The sequence below is a fragment of the Mustelus asterias genome, chromosome 16 (genome assembly GCF_964213995.1).
Source record: "Mustelus asterias chromosome 16, sMusAst1.hap1.1, whole genome shotgun sequence".
NCBI lineage: Eukaryota > Metazoa > Chordata > Chondrichthyes > Carcharhiniformes > Triakidae > Mustelus > Mustelus asterias.
The window spans coordinates 49,738,793-49,766,725 of NC_135816.1; the positions used below are offsets into that span (position 1 = coordinate 49,738,793).

Genomic DNA, 27,933 nt, shown 5'->3' on the forward strand with positions numbered 1-27,933 from the left:
CCTCATAACCATGCCCTTCCATAACAGACAACATCCTGGTAAACCTCCTCTGCACTCTCTCTAAAGCCTCCACGTCCTTCCAGAAGGCGGGAAGGTTCATGTGTCATTTGAAAATCTGAAGGGTTGGATGAGTTTTGGACCAAAAAAGGTTTTGGCTACTTTATTGAAAATAGCATGAAATTTCGCAACAAAAAAAAGCTAAGTTAATGGGGGAGAGATTCCATTTGCTTGCACTGGCTCCAATGCAATTTGCTTGAAATTGGCCAAACCACTGCATAAGATTGTGGTATGCTAAGTGCAGGTTGTGTTCAGCATGAAGTACGTTGCTACGGCACGGTGGCACAGTGGTTAGCACTGCTGCCTCTCAGTGCCAGGGATCCAGATTCTGATTCCCAGCTTGGGTCACAGTCTGTGTGGAGTCTGCACATTCTCCCTGTGTTTGTGTCGGTTTTCTCTGGGTGCTCCGGTTTCTTCCCACAGTCCGAAAGACGTGCTGGTTAAGTGCATTGGCCATGCTAAATTCTCCCTCAGTGTACCTGAACAGGTGCCGGAGTGTGGTGACTTGGGGATTTTCAGAGTAACTTCATTACAGTGTTAATGTAAGCCTACTTGTGACACTAATAAATAAACTTTAAACTTTAACTTAGCTTGGTTAAAACACATCACGCTGGAATTCAGCCTTACCCACAAAACATGCCATGCCTCAGGTCAAATTAATCACCCTGTCAGGGTTGCTAATCACACTCGCTCACAGGCCTTTGTGGAGGCTTTAAAAAACAACTGATTCTTTTAGGTGCAAAGACATATTTTAAATATCAAATAATATTTAATTTACCAATAAAATGACTACTATACACAAATGAAACTAATGAAAGGTTCAGCATTGTTTTTATAAACATTTTTAGGCTATTTAAAATTGGGTTACTTGCAAGTGGTGAACTAGACACACTTACTACAATTGCTTATTTTTTGTGATAAATCTATTTTCAGCTGGATTAATAAAACTACACCAGGTTCCCATTCTTAAATATATTTAGAAGAAATACAGTTTAATGCAAGAGAAAAGTTTTACTGGTTAGCACTGCTGCCTCACAGCGCCAGGGACCTGGGTTCGATTCCCGGCTTGGGTCACTGTCGGTGTGGAGTTTGCACATTCTCCTCGTGTCTGTGTGGGTTTCCTCCGGGTGCTCCAGTTTCCTTCCGCGCTGGTTAGGACCACTGACCCGCACAGGTGCCGGAGTGTGGCGACTAGTAACTTCATTGCAGTAATGTAAGCCTTACTTGTGACTAATAAAATAAACTTTTAAAACTTTAAACTTTAAATACTCTTAAACACTGCCTGAATGAACGGTCTCATGGATGATTTTACAGTCATGTTTGTGAAAATGAGTTTGAAAGAAACTTGAATGGTAAATTCACTTTGGAAAACTAATGTAATTTTGAGCACAGTTTGCACCTGGATTGCTGATTGTGCCAAAAGTAGAATCTCTCAAACTTAAATGTTCCTGAAAAGGTTTTACTGAAAACGGTCCCTATCCAGATCATTTGTTGCTTTATGTAGCTAAACTTTGTATGCTGGTACTTAGAGCATTTAAGCCTGGGAGGACATGTAGGTTAGAGATGTGATTGTGTTACTGGGGCCTCAGATCTTCTTATGGAGGCAATTGAAATATTCATTGCTCCCATAGCAATGCAAAACATTTTGATAAAAGCAAACCTTTGCTGCATAATAAATGTTTTGTTGCTGATTATACTTTAAGTCAATGGTCACTTGCTTGTTTATTCAAATAAATTGTCTTTATACTTACAATGTAGTGAACTAACACATTTGTCCAGCATTCACTATTGAGAACCTCACACTCCATGGCTCATTGTATTCAATGAGGAACCAATAGCACTGAAAGTACCAGTGATACTCAACTATAAGATGGTGGCTTGCTGATTATCACTTAGGTGAACGATCATTTTCAGTTTTCAACAGTGTTGCTATTTCATCTTTACATGATGAATGTTGCATTATTATATACAATAATAAGTCGTTTAAACTTTCTTTTCTCAGTTTCTACTTAGTCGTGAAGACAACTTTTGGCAACAAACTGAAGAAATATTGCTGCAATCAAACGTAAAACTAGAAAACTTCTGTCAAATATTTGAATCAATTATGGAACAAACTGTAGAACAGGTATGTTATATGTAGAGCAGTTTGAAAGTAAACAAGAGTTCTCTTTTAGAGAATTCCTTGGGTGGCACAGTGGTTAGCACAGCTGCCTCACAGCATCAGGGACCCAGGTTCGATTCCTGGCTTGGGTCACTGTCTGTGTGAAGTCTGCATGTTCTCCCCATTTCTGCGTGGATTTCCTCCGGGTGCACAGTCCAAAAGATGCGCTGGTTAGGTGCATCGGCCATGCTAAATTCTCCCTCAGTGTACCTGAACAGGTGCTGGAGTGTGGCGACTAGTGGATTTTCACAGTAACTTCATTGCAGTGTTAATGCAAACCTACTTGTGACACTAATAAATAAACTTTTTATAAAAGTTACCCATACCCATTAGAAACTCCATTGTACAGATAGACAAATAATAAAAATTATGAACAAAATGTTAATTTGTAAAAGGAAGATTCATCCCTATGTAAAACTTTACAATTGGTTTTAAACAACATCGTGTGCATTGTAGAAGCATTGTTCATGTTGGCGTCACTGTTGCATTATGGTATTACATTGAGATGATGGAGTGAAATGATACCCATTTTGGCATTAAATGGTTGAAAGTCACTCCATCAATTTGAAATGAATCCCACTAACGATGTTTGATTGCAGGCATTATGGCTTTTCCGCTTGATATTTTGTTAATCACCCGAAGATAATGGCAGTGTTTGTTTCAAATAGCTGCAAAAAAACCACCAACTAGAAATTACTGGAGCCTAAAATTTAGGAGGGGAGGGAATAATAATTTACCATCATTTTTTTTTAATGATGGTTGCTACAACAAGATAAGTTAAAAAATATAAGGGTCAATTTTAACTCGCCTCACCTGGTGGAAATTGAGCAGTGGAGTCAAACTCATAGCAGTGGACTTAGCTCCTCACACAGACAATCCACATACTAACACTTGGAGCATCAGTGGACGGAAAAGTGAAGTGTTGAAATGACTTTTGATGAGCCCAGCAGAGCAGGAGGGCTCCTATGAGCAGAACGCGAATAATGAGGGCAATGTCCCAGAGCTGGTGAACTGCATCATGATATCCTCTGGAAGCATACACCTAGCCTCAGGTATGTTAATGAGATTCAGCACACAAAATGGGTCAAGCTTCCTGCTGCGGCTCTCAGACAGCCAGCCGAATGTTCCATCAACTTGCTACTCTGCAGTTAAAGATCCACACAATGAACAAGGCATATCCAGCTGCATTTACTTTTCAGTATGTTCCTTTTCAGCCTTACGATGAAGACAAACTGGAAATTCTGCTGAAGAAACACAGCCCAGACAAAATTTATCAAGTTACCAATAATATTTCTGGAAACAAAGAACTCGACTTGACTCTTCAAAGAGGTGACCTTGTGGCACTTCTTCAGGCTGCAGATACAAAAGGAAATACAAGTAGATGGCTTGTGGATTCAGGAGGTAACAATTTTTTAGTCATGTGTATGTTAGAGATTATAGTGTGTGGACGTATTTTCTAGTTTTGACTGTCTTTCCTCTGCCACCCAATTTTCTCCTCCATTTCCTGAGTAATCATTCTTGGTACTTGAGCTAAGACAATTAATGACAGAGTAGATTCACATGGTGGAGCATACCTACATGATGATTTTCCAATATTGCAATCAGTCAGTGGGAATCAGGAGGAAAACCTTCCGTTGGTTGGAGTCAAACCTGGCACAAAGGAAGATGGTTGTGTGGTTGGAGGTTAATCATCTCAGTTCCAGGACATCATTGCAGGAGTTCATAGAATCCCTACACTGCAGAAAGAGGCTATTTGGCCCATCAAGCCTGCACCGACAGCAATCCCACCCAGGCCCTATCCCCGTAACCCCATGTATTTACCCTACTAATCTCCCTGACACTAATGGGCAATTGAGCATGGCCAATCAATCTAACCCACACATCTTTGGACTGTGGGAGGAAGCCGGAGCACCCGGAGGAAACCCGCACAGACACGGGGTGAATGTGCAAACTCCACTCAGACAATGACCCGAGGCCAAAATTGAACCCGGGTCCCTGGCGCTGTGAAGCATCAGTGCTAACCACTGTGCCACCGTGCACGCCCTGTTTCTCAGGGTAGTGTCTTAGGCCCAGCCATCTCCAGATGTTTCATCATTGGCCTTCCTTCCCTCATAGGGTCAGAAGTGGGGATGTTCGCTGATGACTGCACAATGTCCAGTACTGTACATGGCTCTTCAGACACTGAAGCAGTCCATTCTCAAATGCAGCAAGATCTGGACCGTAATCAGGCTTGGGCAGACAAGTGGCAAGTAACATTCATGCTACACAAGTGCTAGGCAATGACCATCTCCAACAAGAGGCAATGACATTCAATAGCAGTGCCATTGCTGAGTCTCTCACTATCAACATCTTGAGGGTTACCATTGACCATAAACTGAACTGGACTAGCCATATAAGCACTGTGGCTGCAAGAGCAGGTCAGTGGCTAGGAATTCTGTGGAGAGTAACTCACCTCTTAATTCCCCAGAATCTGTCCTCAAGGCACAAGTAATGGAATACTCTCCATTTACTTGGATGAGTGCAGCTCCAACAACACTCAAGAAGCTTGACACCATGTAGGACAAAGCAGCCCACTTGATTTGTACCACTTCCACGAACATTCACTCCCTTCACCACCAACAAACAGTGGCAGCAGTGTGCACCAACTACTAGATGCACTTCAGTAACTCACCAAGGCTCTTTAGGCAGCACCTTCCAAATCCACGAACACTACCATCTAGAAGAACAAGGGCAGCAGAAACCTGGTAACACCATTATCTCGAATTTCCCCACCAAGTCACTCACCATCCAGACTTGGAAATTTATCGCCGTTCCTTCCTTGCTGCTGAGTGCAAACAGTGCAGATAAAGTATTGAAACCAAAACTCTGCTGGTCTTTTCATTATTTTTCACTCCCAACCTCACCTCATTCCTTCAGCCACTCCATGTACCCTTTAATGTACCTTGGGACATTTGGTCACTCGGTAAATGGAACACTGTTATTTCTTAATCAGATACCTCCCTGTGTTTGACTGATGCATATTTCTGATAACATTACTTTCAATTTTAACTGAAAAGTTTTTCCCGTGAAGATTAGAGAGAGATAAAGTATATATTTTACTAAATGTGTCTAGGTAACGAAACCTTGAATCCATGACCTTAGAACTGTTGCTTAAGAGAAACTTAAATTGCAATTTATAAATAAACACTAATCCATCCTTATTTTAAAACACTTACTTATAAACATTTGCAGTATAACATACCTTAGTTTTAATAGTACAAAAGTCCATTACCATGGAGTCTAAACCACTAATTCATTCAACCTTGCTTTGTTGTTGGAATTAGAGACATTCAAGAAAGAGTGGAAAATATGTGGAATAGACAGCAGCATTGTGGTCCATGAGGGAGTCATCAAGAGGGGAAAGATCATGCTGGAAGAACAAGTTTAGAATACAAATTTTAGGAGGATTTATTGGTGATATTTCAGAAAGAAATTCAAGGCAATATTCAAGCACACATTACGCCATTAAAAATGGACTTTTAGGTTTTGAACTTTAATTATTAGTTTATACAAAACTTTAGACTAAATTGGAGTGACATGTTGTGCAATGGATGTTGAGAGCGGACAGCGTAGATTTACAATAGGCTGCTGCCTGATATGTAAAAACATCAATATTAAAAAAGACTTTGAAAAGGGGTGATGGAGTTTAAAATTATGAAGAAGACGGGAAAAATAGATAGTTAAGGTTAAATGTAAAGCTACAATAGAGAGCAGGAGAAATTTATTTGCACTGATGGTTGTGAGGCTGTGAAATACACTGCTGAATTTAATGATTGATTCAGAGGGCAGTCAACTTTTAAAGATAGGTTAAATAGATGGTTAAATGAAAACAGAATGAAGCAATATCAGCTAACTGCATTGCATTCCCTGTTGTCAGTCAAAAGCAGGCAGGGTGAACAACTGACTTTGCTAGGATTGCAGGCTTCCCCATGGTGCAAGGTGCCAATGACTGCAAGCGCATCACTTTGTGGGAGACACATGACAACTCTGTCATGTACCTGAACTGGGAGAGATTTCTGACCCTCAACATCCTGGCCTGTGATCAAATACAGAGAATCATGAAGGTTAATGCCTGGTACCCTGGTCACTGACATGCTGCCTTTACCCTGTGTCATAGAATCCCTACAGTGCAGAAGGAGGCCATTCGGCCCATCGAGTCTGCACCAACAACAAACCCACCCAGACCCTATCTCCGTAACCCCACATATTTACCCTGCTAGTCCTCCTGACACTAAGGGACAATTTACCGTGACCAATCAACCTAACCTGCACATCTTTGGTTGTGGGATGAAACTGGAGCACCAGGAGGAAAGCCACTCAGACACAGGGAGAAGGGGCAGACTCTGCACAGACAGTCACTCAAGGCCAGAATTGAACCCAGTTTCCTGTCACTGTGAGACAGTAGTGCTAACCACTGTACCATAGTGTCAGTTCATAGTGCCAGCTGTATATGAGCCTCGGTGACACAAAATCAAGCTGTTTTACCTTTTGTATGAAATCATGACCTTCCACCTGGGCGATACCGTGAATAGGTATAATGGAGAGTAAGGAGCAATTCATGCTTGGCCAGGAAGGCTGAAAATACAGACATCTATGTTAATACGTGGTCTTTAAGCAATCACTCATTCCCTAATTCTGAGTAGCTCTAATATTGCTAAAGCTAGAACAAATTGAATATCTCGCTGTCTCTGTACATTTCTCTAATGTTATAATGACAACATAAAGCTCAGACAATGTTATTGCTTTGTTCTGTGATTTATGTGATGTTAGTCTGGCTCATCTCCTCCTGACATTTCTTTCTATAACTTTGTGCAAATTGCTTTCATGATATTGTTGAATTGGAGGGAAGGAAGGAGGGAAAGTTTCTTTCTTGATATGATGTCCTTTTCATTCCTGTGTCGTGACTTCTCTCTTCTGGTGTAGCCTGAATTCTTCCAGTTTATTTTGCTGCCTTCTCCCAGTTTTTTTTTCACCTGACTGAAGCTTAGTATGGGATTAATTTTCAGTATTTCCACCACCATCCTGCAACTCTCAGGCAGTCACCTGGCCCCGTGCAATTAGTGACTGATACCATTGTGCAAAGAGTAAACATTCTCAAGAAACAATACTTTTCATTGTATACTCATACATGTGACAATAATAAATCAAAAACAAAATTTCATCAGTTTCACTGTGAATGTCTGGAAGCAACAGGATAGGACTTTGGGGTTCGCAGTGTTTTCCCAGAGTCTCTCTGGCTGAACCCACATCATCCCTACTGGCTGCTTCAGATGGTTCTTTTGCCCCATGAATTACAAAGACTTACACTCTTGATTTGTAACTGGTTTCTGATTACCAGCTTTGAACCGTAGAGCTCTGTTCTCACCTTCTTGTCAATTACCATCATGCTTTCATTCTGCGACAGTCTCCCATTCCCTATTTCTTTTCTCCCACATAGCATGCAATAAGCCTGGCTGATTGTTGATTAGAGCCATTCCTGCACACTTTGCTTCTGATCTTTACAGAACCCCATGATCAATGACTAACTTATGCTGCAATTAAATCCATGCATTAACGAAAGCACTCATGGAGCAGGCCATTGGAGTCCAGAGGCAACAGTATTGATGCCAGTATTGTGGCTACCGGCAATGCAGCCTATAAAGAGTATCTTGTATGAAGGGTTTACTATGTGTTGCATTATTTTGCTACAATCTCATTAACTTGTAAAAAGATATGTGTATTTCCAGTGACTGACAGGAAAGATAATACAGCAAGATTTCAAGTTCTAAGACTAAAAGCAAAAGTGTTGAAACACTATTCACTAGGCAACTTATACCCCAAACTACAGAACCATTACCTCTATTTAACTTTTAAACTGACCAAAAATCCCACACCGTGGTTATGCATTAATCTGTCCCTTAAATGGTCACTTGATTCCAATGGGGGGGGGGGTGCGGGGGAGGGCGGGGGGGGGGGGGGGAAGCCCGATCGCTCACTGGTGTGGGGTGGGGGTGGGGGCAGATGGATCTCTGGTGGGGGGGAGCAGGGGGACCGCTGCCACTCTGTGGGCGATCGGTGGGGAGAGGGGGCAGAGGTGGCGATCGGTCTGGATCGTAGGGGTGGTGGATAAGGGGGACAGTGATGTGTGGGGGGGTGGGATAAGGGGGACAGTGATGTGTGTGGGTAGTGGGGGGTGGGATAAGGGGGACAGTGATGCGTGGGGGGGTGGGATAAGGGGGACAGTGATATGTGTGGGTAGTGGGGGGTGGTGGATAAGGGGGACAGTGATGTGTGTGGGTAGTGGGGGGTGGTGGATAAGGGGGACAGTGATGTGTGTGGGTAGTGGGGGATGGTGGATAAGGGGGACAGTGATGTGTGTGGGTAGTGGGGGGTGGTGGATAAGGGGGACAGTGATGTGTGTGGGTAGTGGGGGGTGGTAGATAAGGGGGACAGTGATGTGTGTGGATGGTGGGGGGTGGTGGATAAGGGGGACAGTGATGTGTGTGGGTAGTGGGGGGTGGTGGATAAGGGGGACAGTGATGTGTGTGGGTAGTGGGGGGTGGGATAAGGGGGACAGTGATGTGTGTGTGTGAAAGCAAATTGGAAAGGTGAGTGATGGCCCCGAGCCTGGCCCTCTATTTATTCTCCTCAGTACAGTGTGTCTCTCTCTCAGGTCCGACTGTGTCCGCTCCTGGAAGGTGAGTGAAGGCCCTGAGCCTGGCCCTCTGTTTAGTCTCCTCAGTACTGTGAGTCCCTCTCAGGTCTGGCTGTCTCCGCTCCCAGACAATGAGTGAAGACCCCAAGCCTGTATCCTTTGTATCTGACCATACAAAAGAGACACGCTGAATGGGAAATACTTCATGTCTCCAACAACTGCATCCCTCATTCTAAAGAGTACAACAGGCTTATCTGACAAGACCAGAAAAGTTGTAAATCTATATTTGTTTCTGCAGCTCCAAAAATTACAGGGATGGCTAAGGCTTCAGGGATTGATATGTAAATAGCAACATAACGAAAAATCTGACCATTTTGTTGGACAAGATTGAGCAACATTAAAACAAAGTTTCTTTAACAGTCTGCTCTGAACTTTAAGACTTTCTTCACTCCCAATAAGTGGGTTTCACTTTTTCCATTAAAGAAAATCAAATGGACTGTGTTCTATACAAAACAAAATCCTCAAGCCCTGATGGAATACATCACAAAAATATAGCCAGCAATGGGTATTGATTCCTAACAATGTACTCTTGCAAATTATTTCTGGTGCTGAAGTAAACTATTAAAGAATAGTCGATCCATCAGAACAGAATGTTCTAAACTTTCATCACAGTGCAATCAATGTTTGATACCACTTTGTAAGTAAACAGAACCTATTTTGTAATGTTCCAGGATATTTGGTACAAACTACTTAACGCGTTAAAAAAATGTTATGGCAATAATTCCACTTAGGGCCTGGCCTAACATCTCAAATCTTTCAAGTGACGGTATCATCAGTGACATTATTTATTACATCACCTCCATGTACTGATAGCACTGGATATTTAGTTGTATAATTAGATTTTGTATCTATACAATGGCTTGACTGGTAAGGGAAATGTTTCATTCTCCATCACCAAGAGGAAATCTTTGGGGCAGCAGTTATATTCCCGATAATGTTCGACATTAGTGGGCCTGATTTTACCATTTTCATTCTGAGTGCTGAATCTGGGCATAATGCTGATCCGACTTAGAAATCTGCTTTCAGGCGCCCCCATACGCTCTCAGCCATCTCCAGTCCCACTCACGCTGTGGGCGGGGCTTAGTGCGGCCGAAACGATCGGAGCTCTGAACTGCGCATGCGCAGTTGGAAAAAAAATTTGAAAAAGCGCGCCCATGTCAGAGCGAAAAGCGGGAGCGATGGCCCCCACACACATCACTGTCCCCCTTATCCACCATCCCCCCCCACTACCCACACACATCACTATCCCCCTTACCCACCACCCCCCCCCACTACTCACACACATCACTATCCCCCTTATCCACCCCCCCAACTACTCACACACATCACTGTCCCCCTTGTCCACCCCCCCACTACCCACACACATCACTATCCCCCTTATCCACCCCCCCCCCCCCCACTACTCACACACATCACAAATTAAAAAGCTAAAAGCCAGTTGAAACTTTAAAAAAAAACAAATTAAAAACTAATGAAATGAAATAGAGATGCAGGGCCAGGCAGTGCGTTGTACCTTCATGATGTGGGAGCTGGTGGTCCCCATTGCTCGAGGAACTGCGGCTCAGAATTGATGAGCTGGAGTCTGAGCTTCGGATGCTATGACACATCAGAGAGGGGGAGAGGTACCTGGATGCTGTGTTTCAGGAGGCAATCACACCCCTTGAATTAGCTACCTTGAATTTGGTCAGTGGTTAGAGACATGGGGGTGTAACTGTGAGAGAGGCAGGTAGAGGAATCCAAGGAATAGCACTGCAGGAGACTCAGCCCTTGTCCCTGTCCAACAGGTATAAGATTCTTTCTCCTTGTATGGATGAGAGAGAGAGGAGTTGTCTAAGGTAAACTGGGTAAACAAGCTAAGATACAGGTCAGTAGATGAGCAGTGGCAGGTATTCAAACAGCTGGTCCAAAATGCTCAGCAGGAGTTTATCCCAATCAAAAAGAAGGATTCCGTGAGAAAGAGGCAAAGTCCATGGTTAACAAAGGAGGTGAAGGATAATGTTAAATTGAAAGGCAGGATGTACAAAGTAGCAAGGGATAGTGGTAGAGCAGAGGACTGGGAAGATTTATGACCTAGCAACAAGACCAAACAGCTCATAAGAAGAGAGAAAATGAATTTTGAGTGAAAACTTGTATTCAGCATAAAAACAAACAGTAAGAGTTTCTATGAATATCTAAATAGGAAGTGGGTGGCTGAGGTAAATGTAAGACCTCTACTGAATGGAGCTGGTGAATTGATAATAGCAAACAAAGAAATGGCAGATATGCTAAATAAATATTTTGCATCAGGTTTCACTTTGGAAGTCATCGCAAATATCCCTAAGATATCAGATGGGCTGATTTCAAATAACATGGTAGAACTTACAAAGATCCCAATCGCAAGGGATAGAGTATTAGAGAAACTCAAGGGGCTAAAGGTGGACAAGGCACCAGGATGCGATGAACTGCACGCTAGGATTTCATTGGAAGTGGTTGCAGAGATAGTGGACCCATTGGTTGAAAATTTTCATAACTCGCTAAATTCCAGGATGGTACAAGATGATTAGAAAACAGCCAATGTGACTCCCTTGTTCAAAAAGGGAGAAAGGCAGAAGGGAGGAAATATAGGCTAGTTAGTTTAACAGCTATTATTGGCAAGATGCTGGAGTCAATGATCAAAGAGGAAATAGCTAATTATTTATGAAAGTTGAATATAATTAAACCTAGTGAACATGGTTTTACGAAAAGTAAATCATGTTTTGACAAATGTGCTTGAATTCTTTGAGGATGTAACAGGGAGAGTAGATAGAGGGGAACATGTAGATGTAGTGTATTTAAATTTCCAAAAGACATTTGACAAGGTGCCACATAAGAGACTGGTGCAGAAAGTAAAGGCCCAGGGAATTGGAGGAAATGTGTTAGCATGGATTGAAAGCTGGCTGTCACTTAGAAAACAGAGTCAAAATAAATGGGTCCTTTTCAGAGCGGAAAAATGTAACTAGTGGTGTATAGCAGCGATCAGTTCTTGGCCTGCAATTATTCACTGTTTCATTAATGATCTAGAGGAAGGAACAGAATGTAAGGTTTCCAGATTTGCCGATGATATGAAGATTGGTGAAAGGGCATGTTGTGATGAAGATATTATAATTCTGCAATGGGATATAGATAGATTGTGTGATTGGGTGAAAACCTGGCAAATGGAGTTTAATGTGGGGAAGTGTGAGGTCATGCACTTTGGTAGGAGGAACCAAAAGGCAGATTATTATACAAGTGGAGAGAGATTGCAGGTGAGTGAAATACACAGGAATCTAGGTGTTCTAGTGTATGAATCACAAAAAGCTAGCAGGCAGGTCCAACAAGTAGTTAAGAAGGCAAATTGCATTTTGGGCTTTATTGCAAAGGAATTGAAGTTTTAAACTGGGGAGATTTTGTTGCAATTATACAGGGTGTTGCTGATGCCTCATCTGAAATACTGCGTGTTGGACCTCTTACTTAAAAAAGAATATAGTAAAAATGGAAGCAGTCTAATTCCTGGCATGAGAGGGTTGTCCTACCAAGAGAGACTAAATAATCTGGGCCTGTATTCCTTGGAGTTTAGAAGAGTGAGAGGTGCATTATTAATACAGATAAGATCCTGAGGGGGCATGACAGGGTAGATGGTGAGATGTTTTCACTAGTGAGAGAGTCTCGAACAAGGGGACATAGCTACAAGATAAAAGGCCAGTCGTTTAAAACTGAGATGTGTAGAAATTTCTTCTCGCAGAGGATGGTGAATCTCTGGAATTCTCTACCCCAAACCGTAGTGGAGGCTGGATCATTAGAAGTATTTAAAGTGGAGGTGGATAAATATTTGATAGATCAAGGAATAGAGGGCTATGGGGAAATGACCCAGAAAAGGAGTCGAGGCCGACATGGATCAGCCATGATCATATTAAATGGCGGGGCAGGCTTGAAGGCCTGGTGGCCTACCCCTGCTTCTATTTCTTGTGTTCTTGTGTTCACTTTAATATAATTTTATCTTAATCATGAAAAGCCATGGTAATGCGGTTTTTAAGAGTATATAATTTCCCTTCGCGAAAATCTCAACATTTTCAATGGTTTTACCAGGAGTTAAAATAATTAAATTGATGGGGAAGCCAAATTTACTTTTCACTAAAAGTAAATGCTAGCATTGGGGATAGAACATAGAACAGTAAAGCACAGAACAGGCCCTTCGGCCCACGATGTTGTGCCGAGCTTTATCTGAAACCAAGATCAAGCTATCCCACTCCCTATCATCCTGGTGTGCTCCATGTGCCTATCCAATAACCGCTTAAATGTTCCTAAAGTGTCTGACTCCACTATCACTGCAGGCAGTTGATTCCACACCCCAACCACTCTCTGCGTAAAGAACCTACCTCTGATATCCTTCCTATATCTCCCACCACGAACCCTACAATTATGCCCCCTTGTAATAGCTCCATCCACCCGAGGAAATAGTCTTTGAACATTCACTCTATCTATCCCCTTCATCATTTTATAAACCTCTATTAAGTCTCCCCTCAGCCTCCTCCGCTCCAGAGAGAACAGCCCTAGCTCCCTCAACCTTTCCTCATAAGACCTACCCTCCAAACCAGGCAGCATCCTGGTAAATCTCCTCTGCACTCTTTCCAGCGCTTCCACATCCTTCTTATAGTGAGGTGACCAGAACTGCACACAATATTCCAAATGTGGTCTCACCAAGGTCCTGTACAGTTGCAGCATAATCCCACGGCTCTTAAACTCCAACCCCCTGTTAATAAAAGCTAACACACTATAGGCCTTCTTCACAGCTCTATCCACTTGAGTGGCAACCTTTAGAGATCTGTGGATATGGACCCCAAGATCTCTCTCTTCCTCCACAGTCTTCAGAACCCTACCTTTGACCCTGTAATCCACATTGAAATTAGTCCTACCAAAATGAATCACCTCACATTTATCAGGGTTAAACTCCATTTGCCATTTTTCAGCCCAGCTTTGCATCCTATCTATGTCTCTTTGCAGCCTACAACAGCCCTCCACCTCATCCACTACTCCACCAATCTTGGTGTCATCAGCAAATTTACTCTTCCACCCTTCAGCCCCCTCCTCTAAGTCATTAATAAAAACCACAAAGAGCAGAGGACCAAGCACTGATCCCTGTGGCACTCCGCTAGCAACCTGCCTCCAATCCGAAAATTTTCCATCCACCACCACCCTCTGTCTTCGATCAGACAGCCAGTTACCTATCCAATCGGCCAACTTTCCCTCTATCCCACACCTCCTCACTTTCATCATAAGCCGACCATGGGGAACCTTATCAAACGCCTTACTAAAATCCATGTTCATTTAGGATCTCCCCTACTTCTTTGGGCTCTAAGCATAATTCCCCACTTTTGTCCCTGAGAGGTCCGATTTTTTCCCTGACAACCCTTTTGTTCCTAACGTATGAATAAAATGCTTTGGGATTCTCCTTAATTCTGTCTGCCAAGGACATTTTGTGACCCCTTTTTGCCCTTCTAATTCCTCGTTTGAGTTCTTTCTTACTTTCTTTGTACTCCTCCAGAGCTCCCTCCGTTTTTAGCTGCCTGGACCTAACATACGCCTCTCTTTTCTTTTTGACCAGTCCCTCAATTTCCCTGGTTATCCACGGTTCTTGAATCCTACCCTTCCTATCCTTTTTTACAGGCACATGCCTGTCCTGCAGCCCTGACAACTGTTCCTTAAAAGACTCCCACATGCCAGATGTGGATTTACCCTCAAACAGCCTCTCCCAATCAACAGCTGCCAAATTTTGCCTAATCCCACTAAAGTTAGCCTTCCCCCAATCCAACACCTTACCCTTGGGACACCACTCATCCTTTTCCATCGCTATCCTAAAGCCATCAGAATTGTGGTCACTATTGTCCACATGTTCCCCTACTGAAACTTTGAAGACCTGACCGGGCTCATTCCCTAGTACTAGGTCCAGTATAGCCCCCTCTCAAGTCGGGCTATCTACATATTGTTCCAAAGAACTTTCCTGTATGAGATATCTCAGCATTTTCATACAAGCTTTTATGACATAGCCCTCAAACAAAAGCAGATAGTACGCAAACAGTTTTGGCCGATCACTGTTCAGAGACTACAGGAAGTGCTTTAAAAATATCCTGAGTTGTTCAGAAGGGGGTGTGTTCCTTCATGATTGCGATACATGTATATTTAGCTAAATACTTGTTTTGAGAGTATATGGCAATTTTTTCTATTTTTCTCTCATTTTATCTGTAGAGAGTATAAAGTCATGTTCCTTATTTTATATTCATGCTTCCGCCTAAGTTAGGAGCATGACTAAAGCATTTTTTGAATTTCAGCTGTTTTTAGAAAATAAACACAGTTATCTCTCCTAATTATCTATAATTAAGTGAGCGTGTGTGGGAGCTGTTAGCATTTCACAACAGGAACAGGATGGAACGTGAGTTAGAATGCTATTCCTTCATTTTACATAATCAAATGTCATAACTGAGTAGCTTTTTATGAATGAAAGTTAATAAAAAAATTATAGCAAATGTAAAAAACATGAATTAAAAGACCAAAGTTATCATTAAAGTCACAAGGATGAGAACAAAGTTCTGTCTTGGCAGCAACTTTGGACTGGAACGAAATGCTGACGTGGATAGGCTGGTGCATAGAATATCAGACCGGCGAGGTCTTGGTACAAATGTACAAAACGTTGGTGAGGCCACAATGGAGTATTGTGTGCAATTCTGGTCACCACACTATCGGAAGGACATGACTGCACTGGAGAGGAGGCAGAGGAGATTCACCAGGATGTTGCCTGGGATGGAAAATTTCAGCTATGAGGAGAGATTGGATAGGCTGGGTTTGTTTTCCCTGGAGCAGAGGAGGCTGAGTGGGGGATCAAATAGAGGTATACAATATTATAAGAGGCAAAGATAGGGTAGAATGTAGGAATAATTTCCCCATGGCAGAGATGTAAAAAACCACAGGTTTAAGGGAAGGAATAGGTGGCTTAGAGGGGATCTGAGGAAAAAATATTTCACCCAGAGGGTGGTGGAAATATGGAACACTGCCTGAGAGGGTGGTGGAGGCAGGTACTCTCGCAACATTTATGAAGCATCTGGACGAGCACTTAAATTGCCAAGTAGGCTATGGTCCAAATGCCGATAAATGGATTAGTATAGACTGGTATTTGACATTTGGCATAGTCATGGAGGGCTATAGGGCCTGCTTCTGTGCTGTATGGCTCTGTGGCTATGTGCCTGAGAAAGCACACAATGCATAAAGCATTTTTTTCTAAAACTTGGCAATAATTTCAGGTGGCACAGGTCTTATCAAACAAAAATTAAAGATCTTTTCCTATGGACATGCATCAAGCAGTGGTTAGCACTGCTGCCTCACAACCTGAGACTCCGAAGGCTAGTGCCAAATAAACCTGTTGGACATTAACCTGGTGTTGTGAGGCTTCTTACTGTGCCTCACAACACCAGGGACTGCGTTCAATTCCGGCTTCGGGTCACTGTCTGTGTGGAGTTTGCACATTCTCCCCATCTCTGTGTGGGCTTCCTCCGGTGCTCCGGTTTCCTCCCACAGTCCAAATATGTGCGGGTTAGTTTGATTGGCCATGCTAAATTGACCCTCGTGTCAGGGGGATTAGCAGGGTAAATATGTGAGGTTGTGGAAACAGGACCTGGTGGGATTGTGGTCGGTGCAGACTCGATGGGCTGAATGGCCTCTTTTTGCACTGTAGGGGTTTTGTAGGGATTCTATGAAGCAGTTGCCAATCAGAATAACTTTCAACTACACAGTTTGTAATAGGTGACAGGATTTGGCATTTAGGCCAGACCGAGTTAGCTTTAAATGACACAACTATGCTCCACATCTTAGAAAACCCATGATCAATGCCAAGGGAAACTAGTTCTTCAAGTAAAATTATGACAAAACAAAATATTAAAGCAATCAAGCAGTAAAGGAAACCCCTTTAATTGAAATACTTTATGGGTGAGGGAAAAGAGTAAAAGAAAGCAGTGAAACAATTAAAAATCACTTTCCCATGTCTGTTCTTCCTGAAGGAAGGATTTAGCATTGTATGCAAGGCAAGATTGATGCACATTAGCTTACTGTTGTGAGTTATGTCAGTAGTTCCATCAAAGTTTCAAGGCAATGTTAAACTCGTTCCTGGTCACCAGTAGAAAACCACTATGACCCAGTTTACAATAATATCATTTTAGCATGTTTAGTAGCATTATTATGCCAATGAAACAGTAAACACAGTGGCTGACTTTTTAGCCTAAGCAATTCTGAATGGTTTCGGTTTTAGCAAACAAACTTGTGCTTGTAACCACTGCTCTTCAAATTATATAATTTTATTTTCTCTAAAAAGGTCACAGAGGATTTGTCCCTGCTGGAAAATTGAGTCCACATCAGCCTGCAAAACAACTAAATAACTTTCCGCTATCGCAGAGTTCATCTCTTGGTAATGTTGTAGATGGAGCAATTAGCAGAAGAAAATATTCTCTTTCACCTGAAAGACCCCTACCATCAATACCAATGCAGTATCAAGTAAGGGACATTTCAATTAGAAAGTTTAAATGTTGATTATAATGGCATTGTTCTAAAATTCAGTTTGTCATATTTCTTAATGTGCCAAAGGAAAGCAAAAATTGGAAGATTAATTTGACCAGTTTTGTGTGTGTCAGCCTTGACACAGTTGGTAGCACCCTCACTCTTGAGTCCCATTCTCGGGCTTGAACCTGGAAAACCTGAAGAAATATTGCACTGTCAGAGGTGCAGACTTTCAGTTGAAATGCGGAACCGATGACCCATCTGCCTCCTCGGGTAGAAATAAAAGGTCCCTTGGCATTATTTCAAAGAAGAGCAAGGGAGTTCTCCTTGGTGTCCTGACTCATATTTATCCCTTAACCAACATCACCAAACCAGATTATGTGATCATTATCACATTGCTGTTTGTGGGAGTTTGTTGTCTGCAACTTGACTGCTGTGTTTCCTACACCACCGCATTGTCTACACTTCAAAACTACTTAATTGGCTGCAAAGTGGTTTGAGACATCCAGTGGTCATGGAAAGCACTATATGAATACGAGTCTTTTTTTTCCTCCTTTTCTCCCAGAAATGTGACTAGATAAGTTGGCCAAAGAGCTCATACAATGCTATGGGACTATGAAACACACTGTAAAATTTATACAATAGTACAGTAACTTGATATCCAAAATATAACACAATCCAAACTAGTTAAGGTCCAATAGTTATTTGCAAATATATTTTGAAATTTTCTTCGAATTGGTTTTTGGATTTCTGCCTTTTTAAAAATATTGATATAGAATTAGTGAAGTTACAAAAAGAGACTTATAGTAATACATTCAATAATTCAGTGTTGGACAGCACGGTGGCACAGTGGTTAGCACTGCTGCCTCACAGCATCTGGGACCCAGGTTCAATTCCAGCCTCGGGTGTCTGTCTGTGTGGAGTTTGTACATTCTCCCTATGTCTGCATGTGTTTCCTCCAAATGCTCCAGTTTCCTCCCACAGTGCAAAGATGTGTGGGTTAGGTTAATTGGCCATGCTAAATTGACCATTATAGAATCATAGAATCATAGAAACCCTACAGTGCAGAAGGAGGCCATTCGGCCCATCGAGTCTGCACCGACCACAATCCCACCCAGGCCCTACCCCCACATATTTACCTGCTAATCCCTCTAACCTACGCATCTCAGGACTCTAAGGGGCAATTTTTAACCTGGCCAATCAACCTAACCCGCACATCTTTGGACTGTGGGAGGAAACCGGAGCACCCGGAGGAAACCCATCAGGGGGTTAGCAGGGTAAATATGTGAGGTTATGGGGATAGAGCTTGAGGGGAGGGGGGGGGGGAATTGTTGTCGAAGCAGGCTCGATGGGCTGAATGGTCTCCTTCTGCACTGTAGGGATTCTATGATTCTATGAGTGGTCTCTTCCTATCTTTTCATTGTAAACTTGACTGACAGCTTATATTACTGTGAATATCCTTTGTGTTTTGCAATTCCTAAAGAGCAGTTAGGGATGGACAATAAATGCAGGCCTTACCATGGAAGCTTACATCCCAGGAATGAATTTAAAAAACGCACTGAGAGGAGATGGCACACTCAGTCTCACGGAGGAATAGATAATCCATTGATCTCATTCTAACGTAACCAACTCTTTCTTATCCCTTCAGCTATGGGTCAGCAGTAGCATATACTACACCTCTCCCAATTGAAAGAAGAAAGAGGGCTCTGAAAGTGGAGGGGAATAAAATGCAGCTCCACATAAAATATAACGGAGCAATTGCTTCTGTGTGGATAACGTAAAGCTAAGCTACAACAGAGCCAAGTGCTGAGATAAGACCATCAGTGGAAATAGCACAAAGAAAGGTTTTCTCTCTGCATTCTTTAGAAATTGACTTTAGAAATGATTTTGTTAGCATGCAGAATCTTTTCCCTAATGTAATTTATTTTATTTATGATGAAGGCTTCTAACTGAATAAGTGAGAATTAATGCAATTCCTCATTATACTTAACTGACAATGAATTTAAGAATCTCTGAGCTCTAATTCTGTGATTACTGTAACGTGAAGCAAGCATCTAAGACCATGTTGTTTATGTGTCATTTTTTAATGTGCGCAGGTTGTCGCAGCATACCAATTTACAGCGAGAGGACCTCATGAAGCCAGTTTACAACCTGGACAAGCTGTAACTATACTGGAACCTCATGATAAGAAAGGAAGCAACGAGTGGTACCTTGTCGAAGTGAATGGGCAAAGGGGATATGTGCCTTCAAATTATTTGGCGAAAGTGCCTTGCACTGGAGGGAGGAAATCCTTTGGGCCATAATATTTACCAATAACATTCCCGTATTGAGAAAGACTTTAAAAGGTTGCACTAAACGTTGTTGCATATAAAATTTGCAATGGCAAAGTAATATGAAGAATTGTGAGACATTAATATTGCATACTAGAATCATCTGCATGTTTATCTTAAAGTATGAGCTTTGTTAGATTTTTTGAGTATAATGAAAACCAGCATTATCAGAATGGTTTTTTAATGAATTTTCTGTCAGTATTCGGATTTTAAGAGGTGCCCTAACATGGGAGTGCCAATTATAGTTCTCTCAGCTGTGAATCACTGAACTTCACTCATGCACTTTTGTAGCTTGTAAAGAGATATTATTGCAGAGAAAGAATTCGGAATTAGTAAAGAACAGGGACATTTTCGGTCTTTAAGTAAGCTATTCTCCATTATCCATCAAGTTATCCGGACATTTCGTTTCAACTTAGTCTAGGGACTGAAGTATTAACTTCACCTCAGGTTAGATTTTACATTTCCCGGCAGAGTAAGTGAGTTAGATCGAAAACCAAATGGTTTGCTCACTCCTGCCATCTTAACTCAGCAAACCAAGTTACAGATGGCCATTTACTGACTGTCTGGTGGGAAGAAGGCCAATTAGAGAAACAAAGGGGAACTCTGTGACCAGTAGGCCTTGTAGACCGGACAATCATGTTGCAGGGGAGTAGTGCTGCCGTTACAGACAGGAGGGGGGTTAATTTAAACAGCCCTGATTACGCCTCTCACTACCCATCTGTAAACAGACAGGTATTTCTGATTTCCCTCTTTATAAATGGTGGCATATTTTCGCCAACACTTAAATTTGGAGTGTTCCAATCCTTTATGAGTAACTTGCACAGTAAACTCAAGATAAGATAAAATTAAAGGGTTGATTTATTTCACACACACAAAATGCGAGAAAGGGGTTTTACAACATCAGTCTCTTTTTGCACTCATTCAGTAAAAGAGGGATTAAGGAAAGATGGGGGTATAGTGCCAGGACACAATAAAATACAAGTTATGGTTGTACGTGAGTCCAGAATCCAGAATCAAAAATCTAATAGAGGGTTTCTTCCAAGGGTATTTCGCAGGGTGATCTGTTTTTCCAGAAGTAAGACTTCCATTATGCCAGAAGGCACATAGAGTTGAGGTAGTTTTGAAGGCACCAGTTCCAATGTTCCTGTAGTTCACAGTGTAGATGAGTGCCAGGCAGGTTGTACCTGGATGGAGCTCTTGGTGCTGCTACCTGTTCAAGGGTAAGATGGAAGATAGCGCTGCCTGCTGCCTGGAGCCCCATTCTCTTTGGAGGTCAAACAGTAACTGAGGATAACTTCCAATAGCTCATTAATGAAAGGAAATCAGACAGCTCATTAAACAGTCATGTGACAGCATTGTTTTGGGTAACTTATGGGGTTAAAACCCATTGCTTGGGAACAGATATTGGATGGGCCATTAAGTCACAAATAGCTGCCTTTGTCCATAGTTGGCTGGGGCAGACATACCATCGCCGGAGCTGGAGCTCTGCCTTAGAAATTTTTTAAAAGAGTTGATTATTTTTTCTGGACTTCGATGGTCTGCAGTCACAGGAGGCATTAGCATCTCCTTGCAGACATTGAAGGCAGGATTTTCCGGCCATGCTCACCCCAAAACTGGAAAATCCCATCCGAAGTCAATGGACCTCTGCATGTTCCGTGTCCTGTCTGCTGCAATTCCCGTGGCGGGCAGGTCGGGAAGATTCCGCAGTGAGACTCTGATTATCTGAAATTCCTCTGCTGTGAGCCATGGCTAGTCATGAAAAGCCTTGTCCATTTAAAAAATAATAAAATAAATGATAACTTTTACAGAGCAGTCCAGGTGATAATAAACATGTATTTATTTTTCTGTCCTGTCTCAAACGAGACTCTGTGAACATCAAGTTGGTCACTGCTGGAAATGGAAAGGCCCCCTGCTTTCAGAATCAGTGTTTATTTTTTATTGAAGTCTCAAAAATGGTTTAAAAATTACTTTTTAAAAAAGTGCAGAAACCGCCACTTCCCCAGCAAATTCTGCTGGTGAGTTCAACCATGAACCTTGCATCACGCCTATTTCTCTGCCCTTGTGTCGCCTTGTCATAGCTGCGGTGAAACACTCCCAAATCATATCACGTCTGTATCCAAAAATGCAGCAAACAACAAAAAACTGCGGTCAGCTGGGGTGTTAATAAACATGATAGCTTGTTAATTATTGATTTCAAAATGGTTTGCGGATTGCTGATTTTCAAGACTGCTTGCCACCCATCATTTGTAATAATGGTGTCATAATGTCACATTGCTGACCTCAATGTCATTGAGCCAAATGTTTCATCAGTGTGGGGGAGCGGGTGGTAGTGTGCCCAATTTGGAAATGTAAAATCCAACCCTTCTTTCTGATGCTTAAATCTGCCACCTTATTCAGGTGATTTCAGTTTGGTCTTAAAGATAAATTTGCTGCATAGAGATGGGTAGAACCCAAAAGTCTCTTGGTATAATTTTTTTTGGATAGTTTACTCAAAGCCAATAGTATGCCATGTAGAGAAAAATAAGCCCTGCACTATAAAGGATACAGTAATAATAATAATTTATCATTTAAAATAATATAGTGTGAGTTTTCCATTTTATTTGGATGGCATGGTGGCACAGTGGTTAACACTGCTGCCTCACAGCGCCAGGGACTCGGGCTCAATTCCAGCCTTGGGTAACTGTGTGGAGTTTTCACACTCTCCCCATGTCTGTGTGGGTTTCCTCCCACACTCCAAATATGGACGGGTTAGGTTAATTGGCCGTGCTAAATTGATGCTTAGTGTCATGGGAATTAGCAGGGTGGTTACGTGGGGTTACAGGAATAGGGCCTGGGTGGGATTGTTGTCAATGCAGGCTCGATGAGCCGAATGGGCTCCTTTTGCATTGTAGAGGTTCTATGATTCTATTTAACTTGTTCACTAACTGACATTGGTGCGTTTTATACATTAACATTTGAAGTCAGATACTTCATTGTGAGCATGGATTAGAATTCAGACATGAAGTGAATCAGTAGGTTAAAATGCTCCATTTCTATGTACATGCCTCTCTGACTTCGCATATAATTATTTTTAAGTGTTAAAACCTAACTAGGGTTGGAACAAGCAGACATGATAAACTCAACAGCAATTTACTAACAATAATGAACTGTAACATTGTATTGTATGGTGAATTAGAAGTTTTTCTGTGTATCATATTATGCTGCTATGAAGGATGCATATTGTGAAGAATTAACTTTTACAAAGTATTAACATTTTTTAAAAATGGAGAAACCCATGTCTTATAATTAGCACTGCACAGATACAGCAGGTCAAATTAAATTCCACACACACTGGAGCGGGTGGGGATTAGTCGGGCGGGTCTGTAACATTGGGAGAGAAGGCAGGAAGTGGAGCACCTATAGTCTTTCTGCCTCCTCCTGATTGTGAGAAAAATTGAGGCCAATTAAGAGCCTAATCACATTGCTGGAGGGTGGGTTGGAGGGGTGGTGTGGTGGGAAGACTCTTAGGGAATCAGACAGTGAAAGCTGGCAATCTTCCTACAGGCTTTAGAGGTTGGTGTGAGGTGGAAGGGGGCTCCTATCAGACAATCCTGTGGCCAGTGGAGGGCCATCCCTACTGAAAGAACCCTCTGCTCTCACCTTCTTCTCTCACTTAACGACCCTCTTCTCACCAGGGCTTGCCTGAAAGGCCCAGGGGAGCTGACCCCCACTTGCTTTAATTCTGGGGCCTCCTCCATAGCTCTTGCCTCAGGCTTCCAGAAACCCAGCAGTGGCCATCACTCAGAGCAGCACTGCTGGGTCTGAAGAACTGACAACCCTCTCGTTGGTTGGGAGTTCATGGTGCCAGGCTCTTCGCCATGGAAGGCACGTAAGTCCTGACAGGAAGCAGTAGTTAACAGGCAGCAAGCAGGTACAGCAAGTAATTAGGCAGGTAAAAGGAGTGTTATTGCAAGGGGAGGGGAGGGGGTGGATCATAAAAATGGGACAGTCTTACTACAACAGTACAGTATGTTGGTAAGACCATACCTAAAATACTGTGAAAGGTTTTGGGAAGGAGTGATATACCGGCATTAAAGCAGTTTAGAGAATGTCCACTAAGCTGATTCCGGGGATGATGGCATTGTCTTCTGAGGAAAGCAGGTTAGGCCAATACTCATTGGAGTTTAGAAGAATGAAAGGTGATCTTATTGAAACATGTGATTCTGAGGAAGCTGACAAGGTGGATGCTGGGAGGATCTTTTTGCCTTGTGGGAGAGTCTAGAACTAGGGGACGCAATTTAAAAATAAAGGATCAAAAGAATGAGATGAGGTATTTCTCCTGTCAGAGGATCATTAGCCTTTGGAATTCTCTGCACGGAGAGCAGTGGAAGTTGGGTCATTGAATATATTCAAGGCTGAGTTAGGCAGGTTTGTGATATACAAGGGAGTCAAGCGTAATGGTGGGGGAGACAGGAAATGGAGTTAAGGCCACAGTCAGACCAGTCATGATCTGATTGAATGGCAGAGCTGGCTCAGGGAGCCAAATGGCTTAGTCCTGCTCATATTTCTTATGATCTCATAATCTTAATAGTCTGATGCCATGCAATCTTGTCAAGGCTTCTGAAAATGGCCACAGTGGAGATGTCCCAGCTTCACAGCCAGTGGTTGGGGCTGCAATGACATGGCAATTAAATTCAATACACCATTTTAACAATTTCCATCTAATTCGTTGGAACACAGTTATTGATTTGTAGTTTTCTTGGAAAGACCTTAACTCACTATGACTAATCAAATGCAAACAATCCAATGCATTTTGCATCGGTTCTGCGCGAATGGCATGTCGTGCTAAAATCATTAACCTGACCTGTGTGCTAATCCTACCTTTAAACCTATTGTGCAACATTCCTACAAACTTCTTTCTCAACTTACTTTTGTTCAAATCACCCCTACCTTCACTAAGCATTTCCTCTTGATCATTTTGGCTTTGCTTATTTTCTAAAAATACATTTATCATAAATGTGACTGTCATATTTATTACTATAATTATTAGGAATCTTCACTGGAAAATTACCTAGAGGTAAAAAATGTGATTTTTATTTTCTGGTTTCAAATAATAAGTTTTCTTGTATTGAATGTGTATTAACTTGTCCAAAATAATATGTAGTTTTATTAAATGTGTAGTGACTTGCCCAAAATAATATATTTTACAAATTATATTCATATACACAGTATCCTTGTTGTTTGAAGTGCACAACAGTAATATTTTGTGATTATTAATGAATCAGTAATCATGTTTTGCAATAAATTGATGTAACTATTTGTTGTAGATTAATTACAATGTGAATTGCAATTGCAATGCTGGTTGAGAAAACTCTTTAATATTGCTACAGTATTTCTCATTACAATTATCTTACTTTAGGAGCTGGTCAGATTCCTACATGATCACTTTAACAACAATTGGTTTCAGTACAATAAGAACTTAAAAGAACACGTTAGATGACAAAGGTATTTGACAGCATCTGTTGCATCAATACTATCCTGCAAATAATTTCACATCATTATTAAAATGTGACATAATTGACAACATCATCGATTATGAGTCGCACTTCACTTTGATATGCCTCATAACTGAAATCTCAAATGCGTTTTGAACAAAGCATAAAATTATCCACAAAGAATTCTGAATGTTGACAGGTCTATTTCCATTTGTTGTCATAGTCCAAATCAGGTTTCAAATAAAAGGTGTTAAATCATTCCACTATATCTCACTTTAAAAATTGAGAATATTTGAAAATTAAGAAATGCTCATGACAAATTTTTAGTTGGATTACTTTTTGCTGCCATTTTATGTAAAAATAGCTCTTGCATAATGAATATTGTATTAAAATGTCAAATTGTGTATTCTATTTGCCATTCCAAAAATATAACATAAGAGAATAGGAAACACAAGATGTTACATGGATTTATGGGGCTATTTTTATGTATAATTCCCCAGTTGTGAAAATGACTGCAAGGTCTCTGTTCATGTTAATATTAAAATATTCTAGAACACTGAAAAGTGTTGTCGATCATATGACATAATCCACCCATGTTGTTATGATCCCTGTAGAGACAGATAACTTAAAAATATCCAACTTCCAGAGGATAACTGAAATGATTTTCTGTCTTAAGGCTTTGACTGTAACAAACAGACTAAAAGCACGACTGACAAAACACTATTTTTGGAAGGCAATTTATACTTGAAAGTAAAGGGGAACATTCTCTTCTGTAGTTGAAACACAACAGAAGAAACACTTCACAGGTATATTTTACACTGTCCCTTAAAGTAGTCATTTGAATTTTCTGGACCCATTCCAAAGTTCTTCTTGGCTCCCAAAGGCTTATTTCCATGAAGCAGATATATGATGAATACAATGAGACAGATATACAATGAAAACCCTTACCAAATCATTTTCACTGCCACAAAAACTAAAGTGAGATGCATCAACGCACTTAACACTTGAGGAATATATTTTGACTTGTATGATGCAGGTTGGCTAGACTAGACATTTCGTATTGATGTGATTTTTTGCTTTCTACTGATAGTGTCAAGTGTAGCGTGGGAGTAAAATTGGCCAAACCAAATTCTGGCAAGAAAACAAAGAGAACTCTGTTTTGCCTGGATAGATATATTGAGCTGGTCATATAATTCATGTCTGCTAGCACAAGTCGAGTACCAGTTTTAATTTGGTACTTGAGTGTAACAGTGGCATCAGGTTTCTTGTTTCTTTAGGGAAGATCATAATGATGTTTTGCAACACATTTTATTGTAAGACCTAAAAATCTGAAGCACTAAACACATTGCTGGAGATGTATTTGCACTGTCTTAATCACTAACACAATAGTGAGTCTTGGTTCAGTGGTAGCCTCTGTATTGCCAGGTTATCTATTCAAGCCCTACAAGACATTGCCCCAGCAAGCAGAGATCAGGTGTAGAAATTAATGCCCCACCCCTAAGGCAAGTCTGAAGTGAGGATGTCATTTGATCAAGGGAGAGAGTAACCCCTCCTGAAACCCCCACCCCATCTTCTCTCCCTATGACCTTCAATTGCATCGGGATCTTGATCAATTGGGCCAGTGGGCTGACGAATGGCAATTGGAGTTTAATTTAGATAAATGTGAGATGATGCATTTTGGTAGATTGAACCAGGGCAGGACTTTCTCAGCTAATGGTAGGGCGTTGGGGAGAGTGACAGAACAAAGAGATCTAGGCGTACATGTTCATAGCTCCTTGAAAATGGAGTCACAGGTGGACAGAGTGGTGAAGAAGGCATTCGGCATGCTTGGTTTCATCGGTCAGAACATTGAATACAGGAGTTGGGACGTCTTGTTGAAGTTGTACAAGACATTGGTAAGTCCACACTTGGAATACTGTGTGCAATTCTGGTGACCCTATTACAGAAAGGATATTATTAAACTAGAAAGAGTGCAGAAAAGATTTACTAGGATGCTACCGGGACTTGGTGGATTGAGTTAGAAGGAGAGGCTGAATAGATTGGGACTTTTTTCTCTGGAGCGTAGGAGGCTGAGGGGTGACCTTATAGAGGTCTATAAAATAATGAGGGGCATAGACAAGGTAGATAGTCAATATCTTTTCCCAAAGGTAGGGGAGTCTAAAACTAGAGGGCATAGGTTTAAGTTGAGAGGGGAGAGATACAAAAGTGTCCAGAGGGGTAATTTTTTCACACAGAGGGTGGTGAGTGTCTGGAACAAGCTGCCAGAGGTAGTAGTAGAGGTGGGTACAATTTTATCTTTTAAAAAGCATTTAGCTAGTTACATGGGTACGATGGGTATAGAGGGATATGGGCCAAATGCGGGCAATTGGGATTAGCTTAGGGTTTTAAAAAAAAAGGGCGGCATGGACAAGTTGGGCCGAAGGGCCTGTTTCCATGCTGTAAACCTCTATGACTTGGTCCCTCAGCAATTCTAGGCCATTCTGTGGATGCCTTGCCAGCTGCTGCCATCACTCCCACTGACACCATCTGCAATGAATAGCTGCCAACCTTCAGTTGGCCAGCATTTCTTGTGGTGGTGGGATTTCCACACCTGGACCCTGGGGAAAGCCGACCACTGGCCTGAAAGGCACTTAATACTGGTGG

General features: G+C 41.7%; 1 protein-coding gene across 8 annotated transcripts in view; it reads left to right on the forward strand.

Annotated features, from left to right (window-relative positions):
- arhgef37 (Rho guanine nucleotide exchange factor (GEF) 37) overlaps positions 1-26,786 on the forward strand; it is a 163,991-nt gene extending 137,205 nt beyond the window's left edge. For 7 of the 8 annotated variants that reach the window (XM_078231085.1, XM_078231082.1, XM_078231087.1 and 4 more), the window contains 4 exons: positions 2,060-2,182; positions 3,433-3,619; positions 17,305-17,483; positions 19,583-26,786. In XM_078231085.1, coding sequence (XP_078087211.1) covers positions 2,060-2,182; positions 3,433-3,619; positions 17,305-17,483; positions 19,583-19,789 — 696 coding nt within the window. In that variant the 3' untranslated portion in view covers positions 19,790-26,786. The remainder of the gene's footprint in view (positions 1-2,059; positions 2,183-3,432; positions 3,620-17,304; positions 17,484-19,582) is intronic. The other variant, XM_078231088.1, reaches the window with a different exon arrangement.
- Positions 26,787-27,933: the final 1,147 nt, after the last annotated feature.